The 24,359-nt window shown below is 43.7% G+C and overlaps 1 protein-coding gene across 1 annotated transcript in view; it reads right to left on the minus strand.

Annotated features, from left to right (window-relative positions):
* Nucleotides 1-19,882, minus strand: part of PCMTD2 (protein-L-isoaspartate (D-aspartate) O-methyltransferase domain containing 2) — a 30,915-nt gene extending 11,033 nt beyond the window's left edge. The window contains 4 exon segments of the mRNA XM_049869404.1: nt 526-697; nt 1,674-1,702; nt 1,704-1,777; nt 13,983-19,882. Of these exon segments, the coding sequence (XP_049725361.1) occupies nt 526-697; nt 1,674-1,702; nt 1,704-1,777; nt 13,983-14,289 (582 nt within the window). The 5' untranslated portion in view covers nt 14,290-19,882.
* Between the last annotated feature and the right edge of the window lie 4,477 nt (nt 19,883-24,359).

Raw genomic sequence — 24,359 nt, forward strand, 5'->3', positions numbered from 1 at the left:
TAACACTTAAAAACAGCACAAAATTGCACAATCTTTTAATTTTTATCATTTCTGTGTTTCCTAATTCTTTGTGTCTGACACATTCATGTCTATTAATGATTTATTACAATCTATTTTTCCCAATGAAATACAGTATCTAAAACACACACAAACATTCAAGAGCAAATAGCAAACTTGGAGAAGATTCCTACAAAATACCATCAAGGCAGCAAACACTCAGAAGAACAGTTATATGCTGACTTGGGGCGGGGTAGGGGGAAAGATGGTGGAGGGGAAAGAGGGGAACAGTGAAAAAAGGAAAGAAGCAAGGGAGAGGAGCAAGGAAAAGAGGAGAGAGGTGAAGAGAAGGTTCGGAGCACAGGCCTTGCGCCTGGAATGGCTACCTGTACGACCTGGGTGAGCTCCTTACCTATCCCTGCCTCTGTTTCTCATATGTGAAATGGAGAGGTTGCTGCGAGGGTTCCGAGGGGAAATCTGTGCGTGTGAAATGCTCAGAACAAACATCTGTGAGGGAGGGACTCTGACCTTCTCTTCCAGCGGCATGACAAGGATACCCCCAACTTTGAGCAGATTCTTCATGTAGTCTTCATGCTCTTTCTGAACACCAGCCCCACAGTACACACGATCATACTGAGTACAATCTGGAGAGATTTCTAGGCAATTGCCAGTAACAAACGATGGTTCACAGAATTCAAACCTGAAAGTAAAAAATGTTTTCTGCAACTAAATCTATCACGTTGTGACATGTCTATGAGGAGCACTGTCGGCACAGTGCATTAAGTGCTCGACTGCTAACCAAAAGGTCAGTGGTTTGAATCCACCAGCTGCTCCTTGGGAGACAGATGTGCCAGTCTGCTTCCATAAAGGTTACAGCTTGGAAACTCTACGGGGCAGTTCTGTTCTGTCCTATAAGGTCTTTATATGAGTCACAATCAACTTGACAGCAATGGGTTAACATGTCGATACAGTTATCTATTCTATCTGTGGGTTATGTTTTAATGGTAAAATTCCACAGTAATGTAATACATTTATAAGGTCAGAAGCTGAAAGCCGGATGTCCAAAAAGAATTATCTGATATAAATAGAACCCTAGAAATTCTAAACAAAATATTATGAGAATGAATATATAAGCATAATTCAAATTTAAAACAATCTCCGATCATCACTGTTTTTGCTCTGTCTCATGGAAGAACTACTACACAATGAATAAGATGAGGGAAAAATAGATTAGGTTTCTCTAAAAATTTTAATCCGTAAAATAAGAACTTCAATGTTTTATTGGAAAATGGCAAGAGCTAGTTATATACACTGTTTAAAGATAAATACAGCAATTTAATTTTACAAACAATTAGGTGATATGAACTCATCTACACTGGAAACGTGCTAAGTGAGCAAAAAATTCTGTTTTCTTCTCTTATTATACTGGTGAAAATTACCTGGACCTAGGTACCTTTGTTGGGAGTGGTTCCTACCCTCAAGAAGTTTAAAGCCCTTAAAAACACAGAACATCAAAAACAAAAACTAGACAAGGCACATAACCCTATGGTTACTGCACCACGGCTTCACCGATTCTGTCGGTGTGTGAACGCTGATGCGCCACTTCCACACATCTGATCAAAAGCCCATTAAACGGCAGTCATAGCCTTTGACAGCTGAACAGCCCTGCCTCTTACTTGTCAAAGCTGTCACTGGTCTTGATAAAAGAAGTCCAGCTTCTGCCTCGCGTACTCAGTCACATCGGAGTGAAGCTCTACCCCGTGGTTGACACCAAAAGGACCTGAAGGTTTACAAATAGGAACACTTAGAGCTAGGGCGAGGGCTCTTCCTGATTGTTCACTTCTGTTTTATTAGCCACAAAGCACCAATCTGACAGTATAATTACAGAAATCCATGAGGTCTCAAATTGTAAACACATCACTGGGCCTAAATTCCCCACCAATTTCTCCAGCATCCGGGGCAGCCCCACTCACACACTGTAAAGACATCTTTCCATCATACTGCTGATTCCACAGCTAAAGGCTGGCAGGTCTTCAGAAGCCAGGTAACCCTGCTCTCAAACTTTAAAGAATCATTTTAAGATGGAACTAAGCCAAGTTCATTTGCAAATGAGACTGGGCAGTGGTCTCTAAGTGGGACAGGGGTTCTAGTTATGGGAGGAGGCATGAGAAGCCCTCAGGGGCTGCTCACACTCGGTACCTTGGCCCAGGTGGTGCCCCCAGGGTAGAGATACAAAAATCCACCAAGCCCTAACTAACACTTTTGCACACCATACCTCCATGTACGTCACACCCCCGTTATAAAAATCTGTGTGAAAACCAGTGGAACATGCAAGGGGACTTCAGTAAGGTGTCCCCATGAATTAGCAGTGTGACACTCACCCACAGTCCAGCAGGAACAGTGGCAAACAGGCCAGAACCTCTGCACTTTGTATTGAGCACCCAGCCCCTTCCTTGATAAGCAGCCCCAGCCAAGGCTCTGCTGCATGTCTGCCACCTGGCCCCTCTCCCAGCACCTTCTCACATACTTGTCTCTCCCGTTACTCTGGCATGGGATCACTGTGCCAAGACCAAGGACATCTGCTTGCTGTTTTCACTCATGATATTCTCATCGACACTTCATCTTCACAATCACACAGTAAGTAGTTAATTCCAGTAACAGATGCAATAGATGTGGGATGTGATCCCTACCCCTCAGAAGTTTAAAACCACACAGAGGAAGGACCCATGCGCCTACCTGCCCCCAATAAAAAGTGACAAGCAGGCAGGGGTACACAGCAGATGCTGCGGATCCCAAACAAGAGGGCTCCTCATGGCTGGTGACTCCTGGCACAGTGCTGAGGCCAGAACCACTGTGACAGAAACCCCTACACTGCAAGGGATGTGACAATGACCCCTGGTCACCTGCACCCTGCAGGCCTGAGCCTCTCTACACCCTCCAGGCTGCACAGCCAAAGCAGCAGCAAGGCCCATCACCGCAGAAAACTTGTCTTTTCCTCTCCCCGGATCCTCTTCCCAACAGCTCATGAAATTCTCAGGAACCGAAGAAACAACAATCTCAAATTTCAGCTCATTCTTTATAACTTTTAGGGAATGTCGAGTGCAACAGACATTCCAGTTATTTTCAGCAGCACTTCTAATCTAGTCAGTTTGATAGCCCACTTCCCCCACACACCAACTACAAGGGAGAGAATCACGATTTCATAATTCCAGCCTGATAAATAAAGCGAGCACCGTGTTCCCATCACAATGCATGCAAACGTGTCGCATCCAAGACGAGCTAAAAAATAAGGTCAGAAAGCAGGTGGCTGAAAACAACACACGTTTAAAATTACGAAGGCAGCACTCCATAGCCTAAAGCCAAATGGTCAGAGTCTCAAAAGAAACCAAAAATTTCATTCCATACACAAAAAGCTATTATTATCACTGAGATTTTCTAAAATGACAGCAACTACAAAGACACAACGCTATGACATAAAATACTAATCCGTTCTTACGTGGCTTCTAAGCCACTAGAACTTGAAGTCACCAATATTCAGAGCTCTTACACTGATTTGTTACAAGGTCAAGATACTTAAGTCAAAATATTATCAGTCATTCTTCAAGGATGTCCTTTATCACTGCTCTTATTCTACATTGTGTTGGAGGTCCTAGCCAGAGCAATTAGGCTAGATAAAGAAATAAAGGGCATCCAGATTGGCAAGGAAGAAGTAAAAGTACCTCTATTTGCAGATGACATGATCTTATACACAGAAAACCCTAACGAATCCTCAAGAAAACTACTGAAACTAATAGAAGAGCTCAACAGAGTATCAGGATACAAGATAAACACACAAAAATCAGTTGGATTCCTCTACTCCAACAAAAAGAACATGGGAGAGGGAATCACCAAACCAATACCATTTACAGTAGCCCCCAAGAAGATAAAATACTTAGGAATAAATCTTACCAGAAATGTAAAAGATTTATACAAAGAAAACTATAAAACACATCTGCAAGAAACCAAAAGAGATCCACATAAGTGGAAAAACATACCTTGCTCATGGATAGGAAGACTTAACATTGTAAAAATGTCTATTCCACCAAAAGCGATCTATAGATTTAATGCAATTCTGATCCAGATAGAGAAACAAATCACCAACTTCATATGGAAGGGAAAGAGGCCCCAGATAAGTAAAGCATTACTGAAAAAGAAGAACAAAGTGGCAGGCCTCATTCTACCTGATTTTAGAACCTATTATACCACCACAGTAGTCAAAACAGCCTGGTACTAGTACAACAGATACATAGACCAATGAACAGAATTGAGAATCCAGACATAAATCCATCGACATATGAGCAGTTGATATTTAACAAAGCCTTCAAATCAGTTAAATGGGGAAAAGACAGTCTTTTTAACAAATGGTGCTGGCATAACTGGATATCCATCTGCAAAAAAATGAAAGAAAACCCAGAACTCACACCATGCACAAAAACTAACTCAAAATGGATCAAAGGCCTAAATGTAAAATCTAAAACGATAAAGATCATGGAAGAAAAAATAGGGACAACGCTAAGAGCCCTAATACATGGCATAAACAGTACACAAAACATTACTAAGAATGCAGAAGAGAAACTAGATAACCGGGAGCTCCTAAAAATCAAACACCTATGCTCATGCAGAGACTTCACCAAAAGAGTAAAAAGACCACCCACAGACTGGGAGAAAGTTTTCAGCTATGACAATTCTAATCAGCACCTGATCTCTAAAATCTACACGATACTGCAAAAATTCAATTACAAAAAGACACATAACCCAATTAAAAAATAGCAAAAAGATATAACAGACACTTCACTAAAGAAGACATTCAGGTAGCTAACAGATACACGAGGAAATGCTCATGATCATTAGCCATTCAAACCCAAAATCAAACCCAGCGCCATCGAATCTATTCCGACTCATAGCAACCCTAGAGAAATGCAAATCAAAACTACAGTGAGATTCCATCTCACTCCAGTGAGGCTGGCATCAACCTAAAAAACACAAAATAAGAAATGTTGGAGAGGTTGTGGAGAGACTGGAACACTTCTACACTGCTGGTGGGAGTGTAAAATGGTACAACTACTTTGGAAATTGATTTGGTGCTTCCTTAAAAAGCTAGAAATAGAACTACCATAAGATTGAGCAATCCCACTCCTTGGAATATATTCTAGAGAAATAACAGCCTTTACATGAACAGATATATGCCTACCCATGTTCAATGCAGCACTGTTTACAATAGCAAAAAGATGGAAACAACCAAGGTGTCCATCAACAGATGAATGGGTAAATAAATTATGGTATATTCACACAAAGGAATACTATGCATCAACAAAGAACAGTGATGAACCCACGTAACAGTTCATAACACAGAGGAATCTGGAAGGCATTATGCTGAATGAAATTAGTCAGTTGCAGAAGGACAAATACTGTATAAGACCACTATTACAAGAACATGAGAAACAGTTTAAACACAGGAGAAAATATTCTTTGATGGTTACGAGAGGGGGGACGGAGGGGGGGTTGGAGGGGGGTATTCATTAATTAGATAATAGATAAGAACTACTTTAGGTGAAGGGAAAGACAACACACAATACAGGGGAGGTCAGCACAACTGGACTAAACCAAAAGCAAAGAAGTTTCCTGAATAAACTGAACACTTTGAAGGCCAGCGTAGCAGGGGCAGGGGTTTGGGGACCACGGTTTCAGAGGACATCTAAGTCAACTGGCATAATAAAATCTATTAAGAAAACATTCTGCATCCCACTTTGAAGAGTGGTGTCTGGGGTCTTAAAAGCTAGCAAGTGGCCATCTAAGATGCATCAATTGGTCTCAACCCACCTGGAGCAAAGGAGAATGAAGAACACCAAAGACACAAGGTAATTATGAGCCCAAGAGGCAGAAAGGACCACATAAAGCAGAGACTACATCATCCTGAGACCAGAAGAACTAGATGGTGCCCTGCTACACCTGATGACTGCCCTGCTACACCTGATGACTGCCCTGACAGGGAACACAACAGAGAACCCCTGAGGGAGCAGGAGAGGAGCAGGATGCAGACCTCAAATTCTCATAAAAAGACCAGACTTAATGGTCTGACTAAGACTAGAAGGACCCTGGTGGCCATGGCCCCGAGACCTTCTGTTAGCCCAAGACAGGAACCATTCCCAAAGCCAACACTTCAGACAGAGACTGGACTGGACAATGGGATAGAAAAAGATGCTGGTGAAGAATGAGTTTCTTGGATCAAGCAGACACCTGAGACTATGTTGGCATCTCCTCCCTGGAGGGGAGATGAGAGGGCAGAGGCGGTCAGAAGCTGGCGGAATGGACATGAAAAGAGAGAGTGGAGGGAAGGAGCGGGCTGTCTCATTAGGAAGAGAGCAATTAGGAGTACATAGCAAGGTGTATATAAGTTTTTGCATGAGAGACTGACTTGATTTGTAAACTTTCACTTAAAGCACAATAAAAAATTTAAAAAATAGTATTTTCAGTCATTCTTTGTATTTCTTTCTTTCACAACCACATCCAGTGCATCAGCAAATCCTGTCAGTTCCAACATCAAAAAAATGCACAGATCCTATAAACAACTGTATGGCAATAAACTAGATAATCTAGATGAAACGGACAAATTCCTAGGAGCACACAACCTACCCAAACTGACTCAACAGGGAACAGAAAGTCTCAGTAGACCCATACCAAGTGAAGAGACTGAGTCAGTGACCAAAAACCTCCCAACAAGAAAAAGTCCTAGACCAAATGGCTTCACTGGGGAATTCTACCAAACATTTAGAGAAAAATTTACACCAATACTGTTTAATCTCGTCCAAAAGATCGGGAAGGAAGGAACAGTCCCTAATTCATTCTATGAAGTAAACATAACCCAGAAACCAAAACCAGACAAAGACACCACAAGAAAAGAAAACTACAGGCCAATATCTCTTATGAGTAGATACAAAAATCCTGAACAAAAACCAGCGAACAAAATACAACAGCATATTAGAATTATATACCATGACCAAGTGGGATTTATTCCAGGAATACAGGGATGGCTCAACATTAGAAAATCAATCAACATAATACAACACATCAATAGAAAAAAAGGAGAAGAAATACATGTCATCTTGACGCAGGCAGCCTCAGAGCCCAACCCTTCTAAGAGATACCTGCTCTGACTTACCCTCCTGCAAAGGGCAAAATAAGCTGCCCTTTCTTCTGAAACTGTCCTTGACAAGATAACCACAGAACGGGCCATAGATGGCCTCAACCTCCTTCTGGGTGGAGACTTAACATCCTAATGAAGAAAAATTCATCGCTTCCTCCATGCTGGGGAATCAAACCCTTGTCTAAGCTCTGAGCTCTTGCGTGAAAGTCAATCCTGAATATCCATGATGAATTTGCATTTCCTTGACTGCTCTCTGTAAAAGCCCATCTTCCCAAGCTGCCTGCGAGCAGTCTTGGAGGCAGCAGCCCTGATTGCGGCTTTCCCTGTACACCTCAATAAAGACATCTTTCTCATCTCCCACCTCGGCTTCTTGTTAATTGACTGTAACAAGTCGCACCAAGCAAAGCCTAGGGTTTTCACCCGGCAACAACCTCTGTGGATGCAGAAAAAATATTTGATAAAATCCAACACTCTTTCTTGATAAAAAACCTAAAGATGATTGAATAGAAGAAAAATTCCTGAATATGATTCAGCGCATACATGAAAAGCCAACGGCCAACATTATACTTACTGGAGAAAGACTGAGAGCTTTCCCATTGAAATCCGGAACAAGACAAACGTACTGACTCTTACCACGTCTATTCAGTATTATATTAGAAGTCCTAGCCAGAGAAATCCCTGAGACTATGGCAGTCCTAGCCAGAGGAATCCCCAAGACTACGGCCCTAAGGCACTATTCTGACCTGGAATTGAAGCCACTCCCAAGAGACCACATTTCAGCTAAACAATAGATAGGCCCATAAAATAAATAACACCCAAGAAGAATGTGTTCCTTGGAACAATCAATTATATAAGATCAAAAAGACAACATTTGCCCAAAAGCAAAGATGAAAAGGCAGGAAGGGGTAGAAAATCCAGAGGAAAAGAAACGGGAAATGCAGGGCAGAAATGGGGAGAGTGCTGACCCATTGTGGGGAATGCAACCAATGTCATGGAACACTTTATGTATAAACTATTGAATGGGAAACTAATTCACTCTGTAAACTTTCACCTAAAGCACAATAAAAATTAATAAATAATAAAAGCACAGATGAGAACTTTAAGGGGCAGAGAAGATTAACCAATATGGGTAGAGATAGAATAGTGACACGACGTGAAGTATGTAGTCTGTGACTGAACTGTTCCTGTAGAAACTGTGAATGGAGGTATGTTTGGTTGTGTATATTGACACCAAAAGTAAATAAATTCTAGTTTGGGCAATCAAAACAAACAGAAAAAAAAAGTCCTAGCCAGAGCAATAAGACAAGAAAAAGAAATAAAAGGTAACCGGATTGGAAAAGAAGAGGTAAAATCATCTCTATTTGAGATAATATGGTCCTATATAGAAAATTTGGCTGAAGATCATTCAAAAGATGTTACAATAGTACATCGACAAGGAACTGCCAGAAATTCAAGCTGGATCCAGAAGAGGACATGAAACAAGGTATAGCACTGCTGATGCCAGACGGGTCATAGCTGAAAGCAGAGAATACCAGAAAGATGTTTACCTGTGTTTTACTGATTACGCAAAGGCATTCAATGTGTAAATCATAACAAATTATGAATAACATTGCGAAGAATGGGAATTCCAGAACACTTAATTATGTTCACAAGGAACCTATACTTAGACCAAGAGGCAGTCATTCAAACAGAACAAGGGGACACTGCGTGGTTTAAAGTCAGGAAAGGTGTGTGTCAGGGCTGTATTCTTTCACCACACTTACTCAATCTGTAAACTGAGCAAATAATCTAAGAAACTGGATTATATGAAGAAGAACGGGGCATCAGGATTGGAGGAAGACTCATTAACAACCTGCATTATGCAGATGATACAACCTTGGTTGCTGAAAGTGAAAAGGACTTGAGGCACTTACTGATGAAGATCAAAGATCACAGCCTTCAGTGCGGATTACACCTCAACATAAAGAAAACAAAAATCCTTACAACTGGACCATTAAGCAACATCACGATAAACAGAGAAAAGATTGAATTTGTCAAGGATTTCATTTTATTTGGATCCATAATCAGGCCCACGGAAGCAGCAGTCAAGAAATCAGATAACGTGTGCCACCAGAGATCTCTTTAAAGTGTTAAAAACCAAAGATATCACTTTAAGGACTAAGGTGCATCTGACCCAAGCCATAGTGTTTTCAATCGCCTCAAATGAATGTGAAAGCTGGACAATGAATAAGGAAGACCTAAGAAGAACTGACACCTTTGAATTATGCTTCTGGCGAAGAGTAATGAATATACTGTGGACTACCAGAAGAACGAACAAATCTGTCTTGGAAGAAGTACAGCCAGCATGCTCTTTAGAGGCGGCGATGGTTAAGACTTCATTTCATATACTTCGGACATGTTATCAGGAGGGAACAGTCCTTGGAGAAGGACATCATGCTTGGTAAAATAGAGGGTCAGTGAAAAAGAGGAAGACCTTCAACGAGACAGACTGACACAGTGGCTGCAACAATGGGCTCAAACACAGCAACAATTGTGAGGATCGCGCAAGACCAGGCAGTGTTTCTTTCTGTTGTGCATGGGGTCACTATGAGTTGGAATCGACTCAACAGCACCTAACAACAACAACGTATAGAAAATCCCAAAGAGTCCACAAGAAAACTTTTAAAGCTAACAGAGTAATTTAGCAAAGTTGCAGGGTACTAGGTCAACAAACGGAAATCAGCTGGGTTTCTCTACACCAGCAATGAGAAATCTATAAGGGAAATTAGGGAAACAATATCATTTACAACAGCATCTAAGAGAATAAAGTACCTAGGAATAAATCTAACCAGGGATGTGAAGGACTTACACAATGAAAACTATAAAACACTACTGAAAGAGATTAAAGAAGACTTAAATAAATGGAAAGATGCTCCACGTTCAGGGACTGGAAGACTTAATATTGTTAAGATGTCAATCTTACCCAAAGCAACGTATAGATTCAACACAATCTTGCTCAAAATTCCAACAGCCTTCTTTATAGAAATAGAAAAACCAATCCTCAACTTTATATGGAATGGCACGAGGTCACGAATAGCTAAAGCAATGCTGAAAAAGAAGAACAAAGCAGAAGGACTCACACTTTTTATTTTAAAACATACTACATAGCTACAGTAATCAAAACAGCCTGGTACTCATATAACAATAGACACACAGACCAATGGGACAGAGTTTAGAGTCCAGAAATAAGCTCATACAACTACGGTCAACTGATTTTTGACAAGGGTGCTAAGTCCATTCAATGGAGAAATATGAGTCTCTTCAGTAAATGGCGCTGGGAAAATTGGATTTTCACATGTAGAAAAATGAAACAGGATCCATGCCTCACACCATACACAAAAACAAATTCAAAATGGACTAAGGACTTAAATGTGCAAACTAAAACCATAAAATTCTTAGAAGAAAAAGCAGGGCAACACTGACAATGGATTATCTAATGTAATAACAAAAGCACAAACAGCAAAAGACATAATGAATAAATGGAACCTCATAAATATTAAAAACTTTTGTTCAGCAAAAGGCTTTACCAAAAAAGTGAAAAGACAAGCTGCCAACTGGAAGAATATCTTCGGAAACCACATGTCCAACAAGAATCTACTACCCAAATTACATATAAAACTCCAACAACTTAACAACAAAAAGAAAGATAACCCAATCATAAAATGGGCAAAGGACTTGAATAAATATTTTACCAAAGAGGACATCCAAATGGCCACCAAACACATAAAAAGACACTCAGTGTCACTGGCCATCAGAGATGCAAATCAAAACCACAATAAGATACCATTTCACTCCCACTGGGATGGCTAGGATAAAAAAATAAAACAAATGATGGCAAGCATGTGGGGAAACTGGAACCCTTACCCATTGCTCATGGGAAAGTAAAATGGGACAGCCACTGTGGAAAACGGTGTGGCAGTTCCTCAAAAAACTAAAACCTAGCAATCCCACTCCGAGATATATACCCAAAAGACTAGAAAGCAGAGACTCGAAGAGAGATTCGTACACCAAAGTTCACTGCAGCACTATTCACAACAGCTAAAAGGTAAAAACAACCTAAATGTCTGTCATGAATGGATAAACAAAATGTGGTATATAAATACAATGGAATACTACTCAGCCAGCAGGAGAGACAAAGTCTTGATACATGCCACAATATGGATGGTGCTAGAAGACATTATGCTGAGTGAAGTCAGTCAATCACAAAAGGACAAATATTGTATGACTTCACTTAGATATAAAAAAAGGAAAAGGCAAATGTATAGAGAACAAAGTTTATTAGTGCTTACCAGGCAGGAGAAAGGGGGTAAGGGGAGGCTAACGGTGATGGAAATATTGCGTTGATTAAGCATAGGGTCGAACAGCCAATTATCGTAATTGCTGTCAATAAGCTGTATACCTGTAAAGAGTTGAATTGGCAAAAGTTGTGTGATAGATATATTTACAGTGACAAAAAACAAAAAAGGAGCAGCTACTAAGGCTGCCTGTGTACAACCAAAAACCTCATGGGATTTGGCTTCCTGGTTTGGCAGTTTAAGGTCATGGTTTCAAGGGACATGCCAGTTAATTGGCCTAATAACACGTTTAGTGCTTCTGTTCTACCTCCTAGTTCAATGTGTAGTACCAGGGATCTTAAAAACTTGTAAGGAGCGATCCAAGGCACAATGATTGGTCTCTATCTGCATGGAACAACAGAGAAAGAGGGAGAGTCAGGAATAGGATATAGATTGTGTGGCAATTTGCCTCTATGAACAACCGCCTCCTTTGCCATGAGGCCAGAAGAACTGGATAGTGCCTGGCTACCATTACTGAGCATTTTAACCAAAGATTTCATAGAAGAAGCCTGACCAAAAGGGGGAAAATAAAGAACAGAATTTCAAATTCTCACGGACTCCAGACATCCTGGAGCCTTGAGGGTTGGATGAACTAGTGAAACTACTGCCTTAAGATAATCTTTAAACCTTAAATCAAAAATATCCCCAGAAGTCTTCTTAAAACCAAATAATAATTTAGCTTAACTTAGTAAAAAATATCTGCCTTGAGCATTATGCTCTTTTAAGAATTATCCACATGGTAAGAACACCAAGGTCACACGATAACTAAGAGCCCAAGAGACAGAAAGGGCCACATGAACCGGAGACTGACATCATCCTGAGACCAGAAGAACTAGTTGGTGCCCGGCCACAACCGATGACTGCCCTGACAGGGAGCACAACAGAGAACCCCTGAGGGAGCAGGAGATCAGTGGGATGCAGACCCCAAATTCTCATAAAAAGACCAGACTTAATGGTCTGACTGAGACTAGAGGAGTCCCGGCGGTCATGGTCCCCAAACCTTCTGTTGGCCCAGGACAGGAAACATTCCCGAAGACAACTCATCAGACATGAAAGGGACTGGACAGTGGGTAGGAGAGAGATGCTGATGAAGAGCAAGCTAATGATATCAGGCGGACACTTGAGACTGTGTTGGCATCTCCTGTCTGGAGGGGGGATGGGAGGATAGAGAGAGTTGAAAGCTGGCATCATGGTCACGAAAGGAGAGACTGGAAGGGCTGACTCATTAGAGGGAGAGCAAGTGGGAGTACGGAGTAAGGTGTATATAAACTTATATGTGACAGTCTGACTTGATTTGTAAACGTTCACTTAAACCTCAATAAAAGTTAAAAAAAAAAAAAGCCTTATAAAACCTGTAAAAAAAAAAAAAAAAGAATTATCCACATGGGATCAAACTGACAACAGCAACCCAGATTAGAAGCCTTAGAGGACAGTGAATTTATGTTAATAGGGGAGGAAAAACTCAGAAAAGGAAGGTGCGAATGGTAACACAATTCGAAGAACGTAATCAATGTCGCTAAATGGTACACGCGCAAACTGCCGAATCGGTGTATGTTTTGCTGTGCATATTCGCAACAACAAAACAAATAAAATTATTAAAAATGCACAGACTCCAGCTACTTCACACCAGCTATACCGCCGCCACCTCTGGTCTAAGCCCCCTCATCTGTGGCACAGCCTCTGGGCCTGCCTCCTCTTTGGAGGGACCTGGAAAGACCCAGCCCAGCACCTGCCACTCCTGTAAGTGCCCATGTGTCACACTCAAAAAGGCACTTTTCCCAACTAGAGCACTTAAAACAAAGTGGGAACTCAACAGATACTTAGTTACCTGACACTGCTTTTATTATGATTAAAAATGACCGTATTCCCGTGTACATTGTCACAGCTTATTTATGAAAATACGCTAAATGGCTTCAAACAAGATAACCTTTGAAATCCCTTTCATCCTTGAAATCTATTTAAAAATAAATAACATAGTTATTATTCTATTTTAGTATTAAAACAAAAACTACTTGGAAGAACTATGATCCCATTATCCTCACTGTAGAGATGGAGTGAGGAGGCAGTCCATGAAATTGAGCGGAGGGCGTGGTGAGGTCAGGTCACACAGACCTTTTGGGCCCATCACCCCTCAGGACGATGGTATGCTGAGCTACCTGTGGGGTGTGGATGGAACGGGAGAGGTGTGGGAAAGACAAGGGACAGAGTAGAAAATGTGATGTGGCTTTCCCACCACGTCTCCAGCCACCACCTGGGTACCAGGTGCAAAAAGCACTGGGTGACTTCTGCAGAAGCCAGGACAAGAGGGTCTGGTCCCCACTCACATAGGACACACAGTAACTAAACACACCTTCTCTAGGAAGAAGACCAAGCCCTATGCCACGCAGACACTGTGCTTCACAGCAGGGCCTCCAGTCCTCCTGATTTACCTAGAATGAGCCCAACCATGGAGCTGAGGTAGCCAGTGCCACTGCCCAGGTTCAGGAATGAGAGTCCAGGCTGCAGGTCCAGGGCTTCCATCACTTCTGAGTAGACGCATGGGGCGGAAAGGTGGATGTTCCCATGCCTCCACGCCAGGTCCTTGTAGGCGTTTTCCTTAAACTCCTCAAGATAATAGTCCGCACGATCGATAGCACGGAAAGCCTGCTCCACCAGCTCAGTGCGGATGTACTGGGCCTCCTTCAGGTTGTCAATGAGTTCATCATTGTCCTCCCCGGCACTCACGGCACCTCCCATCCTCAGGGCAGCACTAGGGTGAAAAGAGCTAGTTACGTTAAAGTAAGGGCAGCACAGGACAACAAAATATACTAATTCCAGATTCTGGTTCTGCAAATAGAGATGGAATACCTTGTTAACACCCACCCATCCTGTTCCCTAGGGATACCAGATTTAGGGGGAAAAACCTTCCAGTTAAATCTGAAATTCAGCTAAACAACCAATACTAAAAAATTATTTGTTGTTTATTTGCAATTCAAATTTAATTGGCATCCTATATTTTATCTGGGAGCCCTACACACCCACATAAACACAAAAAAAAAATTTTTTTTTTTAAACACAACATTCACCTAAATCAAGTAATCCACTCAATATGGTGATATGTATACTTTGATGATAAAATTTTACACAAAGGCAACATCAACAAAACTGTCTTCCCAAATTTAACATATTGTGACAAATACCTTATTGTTTCAAGGCCTAATCTTAGGAGTAAGAGAAGCTGCCACTAGAACTTCCTACGCCCACTTTAGAAGTGTGTACTGTGTACCTTCCCAGCTCTTCAAAAACAAAAAACCACATTTCTCACCTTCTTCCAAACTGCCCTCAAGAAGAAAAGGCACGGCACTTCCTCCTCTCTGAGCCCAACTACTTCATGCAGTGTCCCTTCTTACACTCCACAGTCAAACTTCTCCCACAACTATACAAATATCCTCTCCAAGACTATACTTGCCCCGGGAGTAGCTTTAACATACTTGGTCATGTTAGGGAAAAACTACCAGGCCTCGTAAACACTGACCTGTTCTCTGAATCAGTCTTCACACACTGTAATACTTTCATACAAAGTTTATATTTGTTTTCCCCTCACAATCCTCTAGATTTCCAAAAGCAGAATTAGAAACATAAAGAAATATTGGAAGAGAAACTAGATAACTGGGTGCTCCTAAAAATCAAACACCTATGCTCATCCAAAGACTTCACCAAAAGAGTAAAAAGATTACCTACAGACTAGGAAAAAGTTTTTAGCTATGACATTTCCAATCAGCGTCTGATCTCTAAAATCTACATGATACTGCAAAAACTCAACTACAAAAAGATAAATAATGCAATCAAAAAGTGGGCAAAAGATATGACCATGCACTTCACCAAAGAAGACATTCAGGCAGCTAACAGATACATGAGGAAATGTTCACGATCATTAGCCAGTAGAGAAATGCAAATTAAAACTACAGTGAGATATCATCATCTCACCCTAACAAGGCTGGCATTAATCCAAAAAACACAAAATAAATGTTACAGAGGTTGTGGAAAGACTGGAACACTTACAACTGCTGGTGGGAATACAAACTGGTACAACCACTTTCAAAATCAATTTGGCACTTCCTTAAAAAGCTAGAAATAGAACTACCATATGAGCCGGCAATTTCACTCCTTGGAATATATCCCAGAGAAATAAGAGCCTTCGCACAAACAGATATATGCACACCCATGTTCATTGCAGCACTGTTTACGACAGCAAAAAAATAGAAGCAACCAAGGTACCAGTCAACGGATGAATGGAGAAATATATTATGGTATATTCACATAATGGAATACTATGGAACGATTAAGAACAATGATTAATCTGCGAAACATCTCATAATATGGAGGAATCTGGAAGGCATTATCCTGAGAGAAATTAGTTAGTTGTAAAAGGACAAATATTGTATAAGACCACTATTATAAGAACGCTAGAAGAAGTTTAAACACAGAAGAAAATATTCTTCGATGGTTATGAGGGTGGGGGCGAGGAAGAGGGGTATTCACTAATTAGATGGTAGACCAGAACTATTTCAGGTGAGGGAAAAGACAACACACAATACAGGAGAGTTCACCACAACTGGACTAAACCAAAAGCAAAGAAGTTTCCTGAATACAACAGAACACTTCTAAGGCCGAAGCAGCTGGCACGGGGGGTTGGGGACCATGGTTTCAGGGGACATCTAAGTCAACTGGCATAACAAAACGCATTAAGAAAACATTCTGCATCCCACTTTGGTGAGAGCCATCTGCGGTCTTAAACACTAGCAAGCGGCCATCTAAGATGCATCAATTGATCTCAACCCACCTGGGGGAAAGAAAAATGAAGAATACCAAAAACATATGCTAAAGATGAGTCCAAGAAACAGAAAGGGCCACATAAACCAGCGACTACATCAGCCTGAGACCGGAAGAACTTGATGGTGCCCAGCTACCACCATCACTGCCCTGACAGGGAACATAAAAGAGAATCCCTGATGGAGCAGGAGAACAGTGGGATGCAGATCTCAAATTCTCGTAAAAACACCAGACTTAATGATCTGAATGAGACTGGAGGGACCCCAGAGGTCATGGTCCCTGGACGCTCTCATAGCCCAAGACCGGAACCATTCCTGAAGCCAACTCTTCGGACAGGGATTGGACTGGACTATAAGACAGATGATGACACTGGTGAGGCGTGTGCTTCTTGGCTCAAGTAGATACATGAGACTATGTGGGTAGCTTCTGTCTGGAGGCGAGATGAGAAGGAAGAGGGGTACAAGAGCTGGTTGAATGGACACAGGGAATACACGGAGGAGAGGAGGAATGTGCTATCTCATTGGGGAAGAGCAGCTAGGAGTACATAGCAAGGTATGCATAATTTTTTGTATGAGAGACTGACTTGATTTGTAAACTTCACTTAAAGCACAATAAATAAATAAATTAAAAAAAAGAAATATTAGGGGCAGGGGAGATACTCTACTCTTACACACACACACTCACAACTGGAAATTGTGATGTGATGGCTTGTCCCAGGAATATGCCATGATGAACCACTGGCCTTTTACAACAGGTAAAAAAAATGTCTGAAGGGTATGGCATAATAAAATACTCTTCCCATTTTACAGTCGGGACATCAGTACAGTTAACCTTCATAACCGACTTTAGAACTGAATACTAGGCTTTTCAGACCACTGCAATGGTCAAGGATTGATTTCTTATACCCTTTTTAAACAGTTTCAGAGCCCTTATATTATAGTCCATGGCCAGTTAACACAGCTGGACAGGTAAGTGTTAATGAGGCCAAGTTTAATCTGGATAAGCCACTGAGACCTGAGCTAAAGACTATGCCCCGAGCCTGGGACAGTCATCTAAATTGTGGGCTACTGCTCAGAAGTGGAGTCATGAGTTTGGATATTTAAGGGTCTATCTGGGAAAAGACCTAAAATCACATATCCTACTAAGAAATGTTGGGTCACCCAGAGCCTGTATACAACGTTGTACTACTCTATCTCGATACCATCACTCTATCTTTACAAAATCAAAATAAACCAAATATTAGGCATGTTTCATTTTCTACTAAGTACTTACTGCTTATTTTGAATTCTTCCTCAGTTTGAAAGCTCATTACATATCTAAAGGCTAGCTTTGGTTGGCACAAACAGTAAAGCGCTCAGCTACTAACTGAAAGGTTGGCAGTTCAAACTCACCCAGAGGTACCTAGGAAGAAAAGCCTGAAAATCTACTTGGAAAGATCACAGCCACTGAAAACCCTATAGAGTGCAGTTCTATTTTGGGACAGAAGAGGTCACCAGGAGTTGGAATCGACTCCACAGCAACTTGTTTACCTGCCAGTCACGACTTCACTTAGGCTATGACATCATGCGGCAAATCAGGGCCAAGAGGTTACTCTGCTCATGGTCGCACAGCCAGGAGGAAGGGCTGGAATTCACACCCGTGATTGTCTGGCCAAAGCCCTGTGTGCTTTATACCACACCAAAATGCAGCCTTAAAGGTTCTCAAGTGAGCAAAAAACAGGTGGGCAATCTTTGTTTATTCCACAATGACAGGCTCCATGACTAGGGGGTAACCCCATCTACTGCCACTGATGGGGTGCCAAGGAACACACGATGAGCTATCAATCACTGACCATGGATGTGAGCAGTGGTGAGGTCACCGAAACACCACCAACAGCAGGCCCAAAGATGTCCTTGCCAAACCAAATCCTATCACTGTCACCTAATTTCAAAACACAGTCAAGGTAGTGGTGGTGAAGCTGCACTTGGCTTTCAAACATGTATTAAACTCTGCAAGCCTTAATGCAATGCACTACTCCGCATGAACCGTCCACAGCGCAACAACTTTGCTCACAGTAGCAAGGGCAGAGTGAAGAGGCTCTGCTGAGCAGCAGCAGAAGGGGAAGGCCTCACGACTGTACCCTATGGGGAGGCAGTGATTCTGTGTCAGCACAAGCTCAAAGCCCACGTGGGAGTGGAGAAGTGCTAAGTTTGCCAGAATGCACAAGGAGGACCACGGTCCAATCTGAGTGTCACTTCTTAAAACAGATCCCAGTAAAAAAAGGAGCCTTGGTGGGCAGGATGATGGGAAAAACTCAGACTTCTAACCCTGGAAACCAGAACTCTTACAAAGAATCAGGCTGGTTTTTTCCAGACACTTGAAAGACTCACATGAGGCCCCGCTGACTTGGTATTCCTGGGAGAGCAGGACCAATGGAACAATTTCTACTAAATACAAACGAAGTTTTTTAACAACAAACTGCAAAATAGGAAATGAGCTCCTCCTCTGGGCGCAGGGTCCTATACCCAGGCCATGTTCCACGTCCACATCTGAGCAGAGCGGGGTTTTGGGGCAGGGGTGCTGGCCTGAGGAGCAGGACGCCATTACCTCCAAGTCTATGCCTCTATTTCCCCTGAGCACAACCACAACAATTTAAGCTATTACAGAGAAATCTGGACTTCACTAGTTCTTGGATGACATTCTACTGTAAACCCAGGATGGAGTTGTTTACTTTAGCCATTACTTTGTTGAGAAGAAAAAAGGAAAATACATAGGCACAGGAGTTTGGGGGTAGGAGGGTTAGGTACTTAGATGGCCTTTTGAGGTGTGTTAACACCGGAACAAACATCAGTTTGAAGGCTTCCCCTGCTGCCCGCACAAAAACAAAGCACAAACCCTGGTGAGTTCTCCCCCGACTTTTACAGTCTGCTCCAACCCTGAGTACCTCCAAGGCCCGGGACTCTGCCGTTTTCTGAAAAAGCCCAAGGTTGAATTTATTTTAAACGCGTCAATTCCTGACTTTCCTTAAACTATTACAAACACTACGGTTGGGAGAGCGAGTAATCCAAGGGTGCAAGCAACGGGCATGGGGTGGCTACGGGGGCTCCAGGACGCGAGGGGGGCGCACGGGACGGTCCCACTCCGGGGAGTCCAGAGACTGCAACACCCCGCCGGGAGAGCACCGAAGTTGGGGACACGCCCCGAGGTGGGAGGCCGAAGTGAGCAGGGGGCCGAGGTGGGGGCGACGCCCCCCGGTGCGAGGAGGAGGTTGAGGTGCTGGAGGCCGAAGTGGGGTGCAAATGCCCCCGGGGAGGGGACCGAGGTAAGGGAGATGCGCCCCCAGGAACGGAGACGAGGGAACGGAGACGGGGAGACCGAGAAAGGAACGAAGGGGAGACACCGCCCGCCCGCCGCAGGCCAGGCCCGAAGGGCGGCGGCTCTACCTCCGGGCTCGGCCCGCCGCGACCAGGCGCCCCTACGGCCCTCCCCACCGCGCTCCACCGCCGAGGCCGCCGCCTGGGCCGCAGGCAACAGCCGCCGACAGCGCCCGCGCGCAGCGGCCCCACTGCGCCTGAGCGCCAGGCTCCGCTCTTAAAGGGGCAACGGCGCCGTGCGGTGGGCCCGGGATGGGTGGCCGCCGGCCTTCCGCCAGGGAACGAGAACCGCCTGGGGGTCCTTGCCCTTGTGGGGCGAGCGCAAGAGAAGGACACGTGACACAGAGCGGGGAGGCCGGGTGGCCTGTGTGCTAAGCTGCCTCGGCTTGCCCAGGAGCGCGGCCCGGTCTTAGTTGTGCGGAACGCCTCGGGACGGAGACCCAGTGACTCTGAAGGACAGCGAGCCCCGCGGGCGGCCAGGCCCTGTCCCAGCGGGCGCGGGGTGGGGGGGTGCGGGGCAGGTCGTGCCCGGGGTGGGGGACGGGGTGCGGGGCAGGTCGTGCCGGGGGGGCGAAGGGGGGTTGCGGGGCAGGTCGTGCCTGGGGGGGGAAGGGGGTGCGGGGCAGGTCGTGCCGGGGGGGGGGCGAAGGGGGGTGCGGGGCAAGTCGTGCGGGGGGCGGCGCGGGGCAGGTTGTGTCTGGGGGCATGGGGGCCGGGGGAGTCCCAGGGTGTGGGGGCAGGTCCTGTCTGGGAGGCCGGGAGGGGTCTGTATTTATAATCCATCCAGTTTCGGCCACCAGGCAGAGGTTCAAGGCACATTCTTCTCTCTTCTTGAAACTTGGAGGTGGCAAAATTGACATTCTGCTTTTAATTAATCATTACAAGATATGAAGAACTCCCTAATAGTTTTTTTCTTTTAAAATCTACTTTTTCCTAAATGGAATTAAATGTAATTTTTTAAAAGTTAATTTGAGATTTAAAAATGTGCAAAAGACCTGAACAGACACCTCATCTAAGAAGATATAAATACAGATAGCAAATAAGTACTTGAAAGGATGCTAGACCTTATAAGTCATGAGGGAATTAACAAATTAAAACAACAATAACACTGGACACCTATTTGTTGTTGTCAGTCACCATAGAGTTGACATACCTATTAGAATGGCTAAAATCCAAAACACTGACAACACCAGATGCTGATCAGGATGTGGGGCACCAGGGACTGTCATTCATTGCCCCTGGGAATTCAAAATGGGACAGCCACTTTTGAAGACGGTCTGGGAGTTTCTCATAAAGCGTACAATCCAGCAATCATGCCCCCAGGTATTTACCCAAATGAGATGAAAACATATCCACACTTATATCCTGCACACGAATGTTTATAGCAGTTCTATTCATATTTGCCAAAAAATTGGAGGTAACCAAGATGTCCTTCAATAGGTGAGTGGATAAACTGTGGTTCATGTCTTAGTCATCTAGTGCCGCAACAACAGAAGTACCACCAGTGGATGGCTTTAACAAAGCAAAATTTATTTTCACAGAGTCTAGTAGGCTAGAAGTCCAAATTCAGGGCGTCAGCTCCAATGGAAGGCTTTCTCTGTCTGTCGGCTCTCGAGGAAGGTCTTTCTCATCAGTCTTCCCCTGGACTAGGAGCTTCTCTGCACAGGAACTCCGAGGCCCAAAGAACACGTTCTGCTCCCGGCACTGCTTTCTTAGTAGTATGAGATCCCCAACTCTCTGCTTGCTTCCTTTTCCTTTTGTCTCTTGTAAGATAAAAGATGGCACAGGCCACATCCCAGGGAAACTCCCTTTACATTGGATCAGGGATGTGATCTGAGCAAGGATGTTACATCCAAACCTAATCCTCTCTAACCAGAGAGATTTTGATTTATAACACATAGGGAAATCACAAAATGGAGGACAACCACACAACAGTGGGAATCATGGCCTGACCAAGTTGACACTTATTTTGGGAGGACACAATTCAATCCATGACAGTACATCCATACAATGAATTATTACTCAACAATAAAAACAAATGAGCTCTCAAACCACAAAAAGACATGGATGAACCTTAAATGCATACTGCTAAGTGAAAGAAGCCAATCTAAAATGGCTATATACTGTATGAGTCCAACTACATGACATTCTGGAAAAGGCTAAACTATAAAAAAAAAAAACTATAGAGAAAGCAAAAAGATCAGTGCTTGTCAGGGGTTCAGGGGAAGGGGAGAGATGAATAGGTAGGGCACAGGGCACTTTGAAAGTAGTGAAACTTCTGTAAGACACTGTAGTGGTGGACACATGACATACATTTGTCAAAATCCATAGGACTCACAAAAGGACAAATATTATATGAGTACCTGTATATGAAATGTCTAGAACAGGCAATTGTATACAGACCTAAGGTTATTTGTGGTTACCAGGGGCAGGCGGAAGGGAGGGAGGAAGAAAAGGGGACTCATTGCTTAGGAGACAGGGAGCTTCTGTTAAGGGCGATGGATGGCCACAGTTTTAAAGGACAGTGCTGATGGTTGTACGACATGATGAATGCAACGAATGTCACTGAACTATACATGTTCAGAGTGTGGAAATGGCAAATATTTTGTTACATACATATTTACCACACAAAAGAATTTTAAAAACACCCGTAAGACTGAACAACACCAAGAGTGAACCCTAAACTATGGACTTTGGTTAATAATAATATATCAACATTGTTTCATCAATTGTAACAAATGTACCACAGGGATGCAAGTTGTTAATAATAGAGAAAACTGTATGGTAGTAATACTGGAGACCCTCGTGGTGTAGTGGTTAAGAGCTTTGGCTGCTAATCAAAAAGCTGGCAGTTCAAGTCCACCAGGAGCTGCTCGGAAACCCTACAGGACAGCTCTACCCTCTCCTACAGGGCTACTATCAGCTGGGACTGACTCGGCGGTGATGGGTTTGATTCTTGGATTTTTATGTGGAGGTGGAGGGGGTGGGTATGTGGGGACTCTCTGCACTTTCTGCACAATTATTCTGTAAACCTAAAATTGCTTTTAAAAAAATAGCCTATTAAAAGATAAAATAAATTTTTCTTTTGACATATGAAAGCTAGAAGAATTCATGAACAGCAGACTCACAAAACACAAAATGTTAGTCTTTCAGGCAGAAAGCAAATGACACCAGATTTCCACAAAAGAATGAAGCGCACTGGGAAGGATAACTACATGAATACAAGATGATTTTCTTACTCAGCTTCTCAGCTCTGGTAGAGGGCATCACCTCTTACTTTTTTACCTCTGTGCCGTCAAATTGTTTTTACCATGGGCAAATATTGCTTTTGCAATTACAGTAATTCAAAAATATTTTTCATCCTCTAAGAGTTTTAAAAACAGCAACCTGAGCTCCACGTCTAAGGCTTGGGCGGTAGCTGCCCTTGGTCCTGCCCTGCTTTGTGCTCAGTGCTGGACAAAGGCTCACCACTCACTCAGTGCTGTCTGGGGAGGGGTCACCATGTGCTGCTGCCCTCCCCCAACCTTCAGCCCTAAAACACTTCTTAGAGCCCCCCTCAGCCCTTTTGCAGTGAAAGTCTCCTCCTCAGCCCCTTGCCTGCCTCCCTCTTTTCTGCCATCTCCTCTGGCTGCTCTTTGCAGTCCAGGGAGGAAAGTCTCATACTCACCGTTGGTGCTCTGGGCCTCTGAGATCCTCCCACAGACAGGGCAAACACTTGTCAGCGTTGTCATGGCCACAGGGGCAGCAGCATCCCTACTAATGGCTTTGCACCTGGGCCAGGTGTCACTTTGCATTGGGCTGGGGCCACAAGCGAGGACAAGATGCAAAATTTACCACAAGGTGTCACCACTTCACAGCTGTTGGAAGAAGGTGCTAGAGAAAGGATGTGGTCGCCTGTGTGCTATTGATCTGAAAATACGCATTTCTCAAATGTATTCACATATGTTAAATGATTGAAAGAGGAGTCTCTAATTTCTCACCTTAAAAGGTTGTTGGTTGCTGTCAAATTGATTCCAACGACCCCCATGTGTACAGAGTAGAACTGCTACACAGGATTAGCAAGGCTGTACCTTTCTACAACAGATCGCTGGGCCTATCTTCCCAGGCACCGCTGGGTGGGTTCCAACTGCAAACCTTTCTGCTAGTTTATGCCACCCAGGGATTCATCTTTAAAAAATCACCTAAATAAAAAGTTAGCAAGACCTAGGTCAGGGAAGGGTCCTAACAAAGAAGTGGTGTTGAACCAGGACTCAGAGGTCTGTCCATAGGACACACAGAGGGTGCAAGCCCCTGGAGAGCTGACCCCCCTCTCTTAGGATCTGGAACCCCTACCCCAGCCCTTTCCCCCCACCAGTCTTCACTGCCTCCTGTGAACACGAGAGGGGAGCCTGGGGAGGGATCCGGTTGGGGTGTGCACTCGGGAACCCTCGGGCAGAGCGGCGTCTGGGCCTCGGGGCGCACAGACCTTGACCTTTGCACTGCGGGGGCTCCGGGTAACGAACCGAGCGAAGACAGTGCTGTCTAGTCCCGGGCACTGAACACAGGGTCCGCTTGCGCACCAGTGGCTGTCTACCCACTGATCTTTTGAATGGGTGGGGAGGGCACAGAACAAACACCTTGGCTACACTGGGCGAGGACGCC

The sequence above is a fragment of the Elephas maximus genome, chromosome 25 (assembly GCF_024166365.1).
Source record: "Elephas maximus indicus isolate mEleMax1 chromosome 25, mEleMax1 primary haplotype, whole genome shotgun sequence".
In the NCBI taxonomy this organism is placed as follows: Eukaryota; Metazoa; Chordata; class Mammalia; order Proboscidea; family Elephantidae; genus Elephas; species Elephas maximus.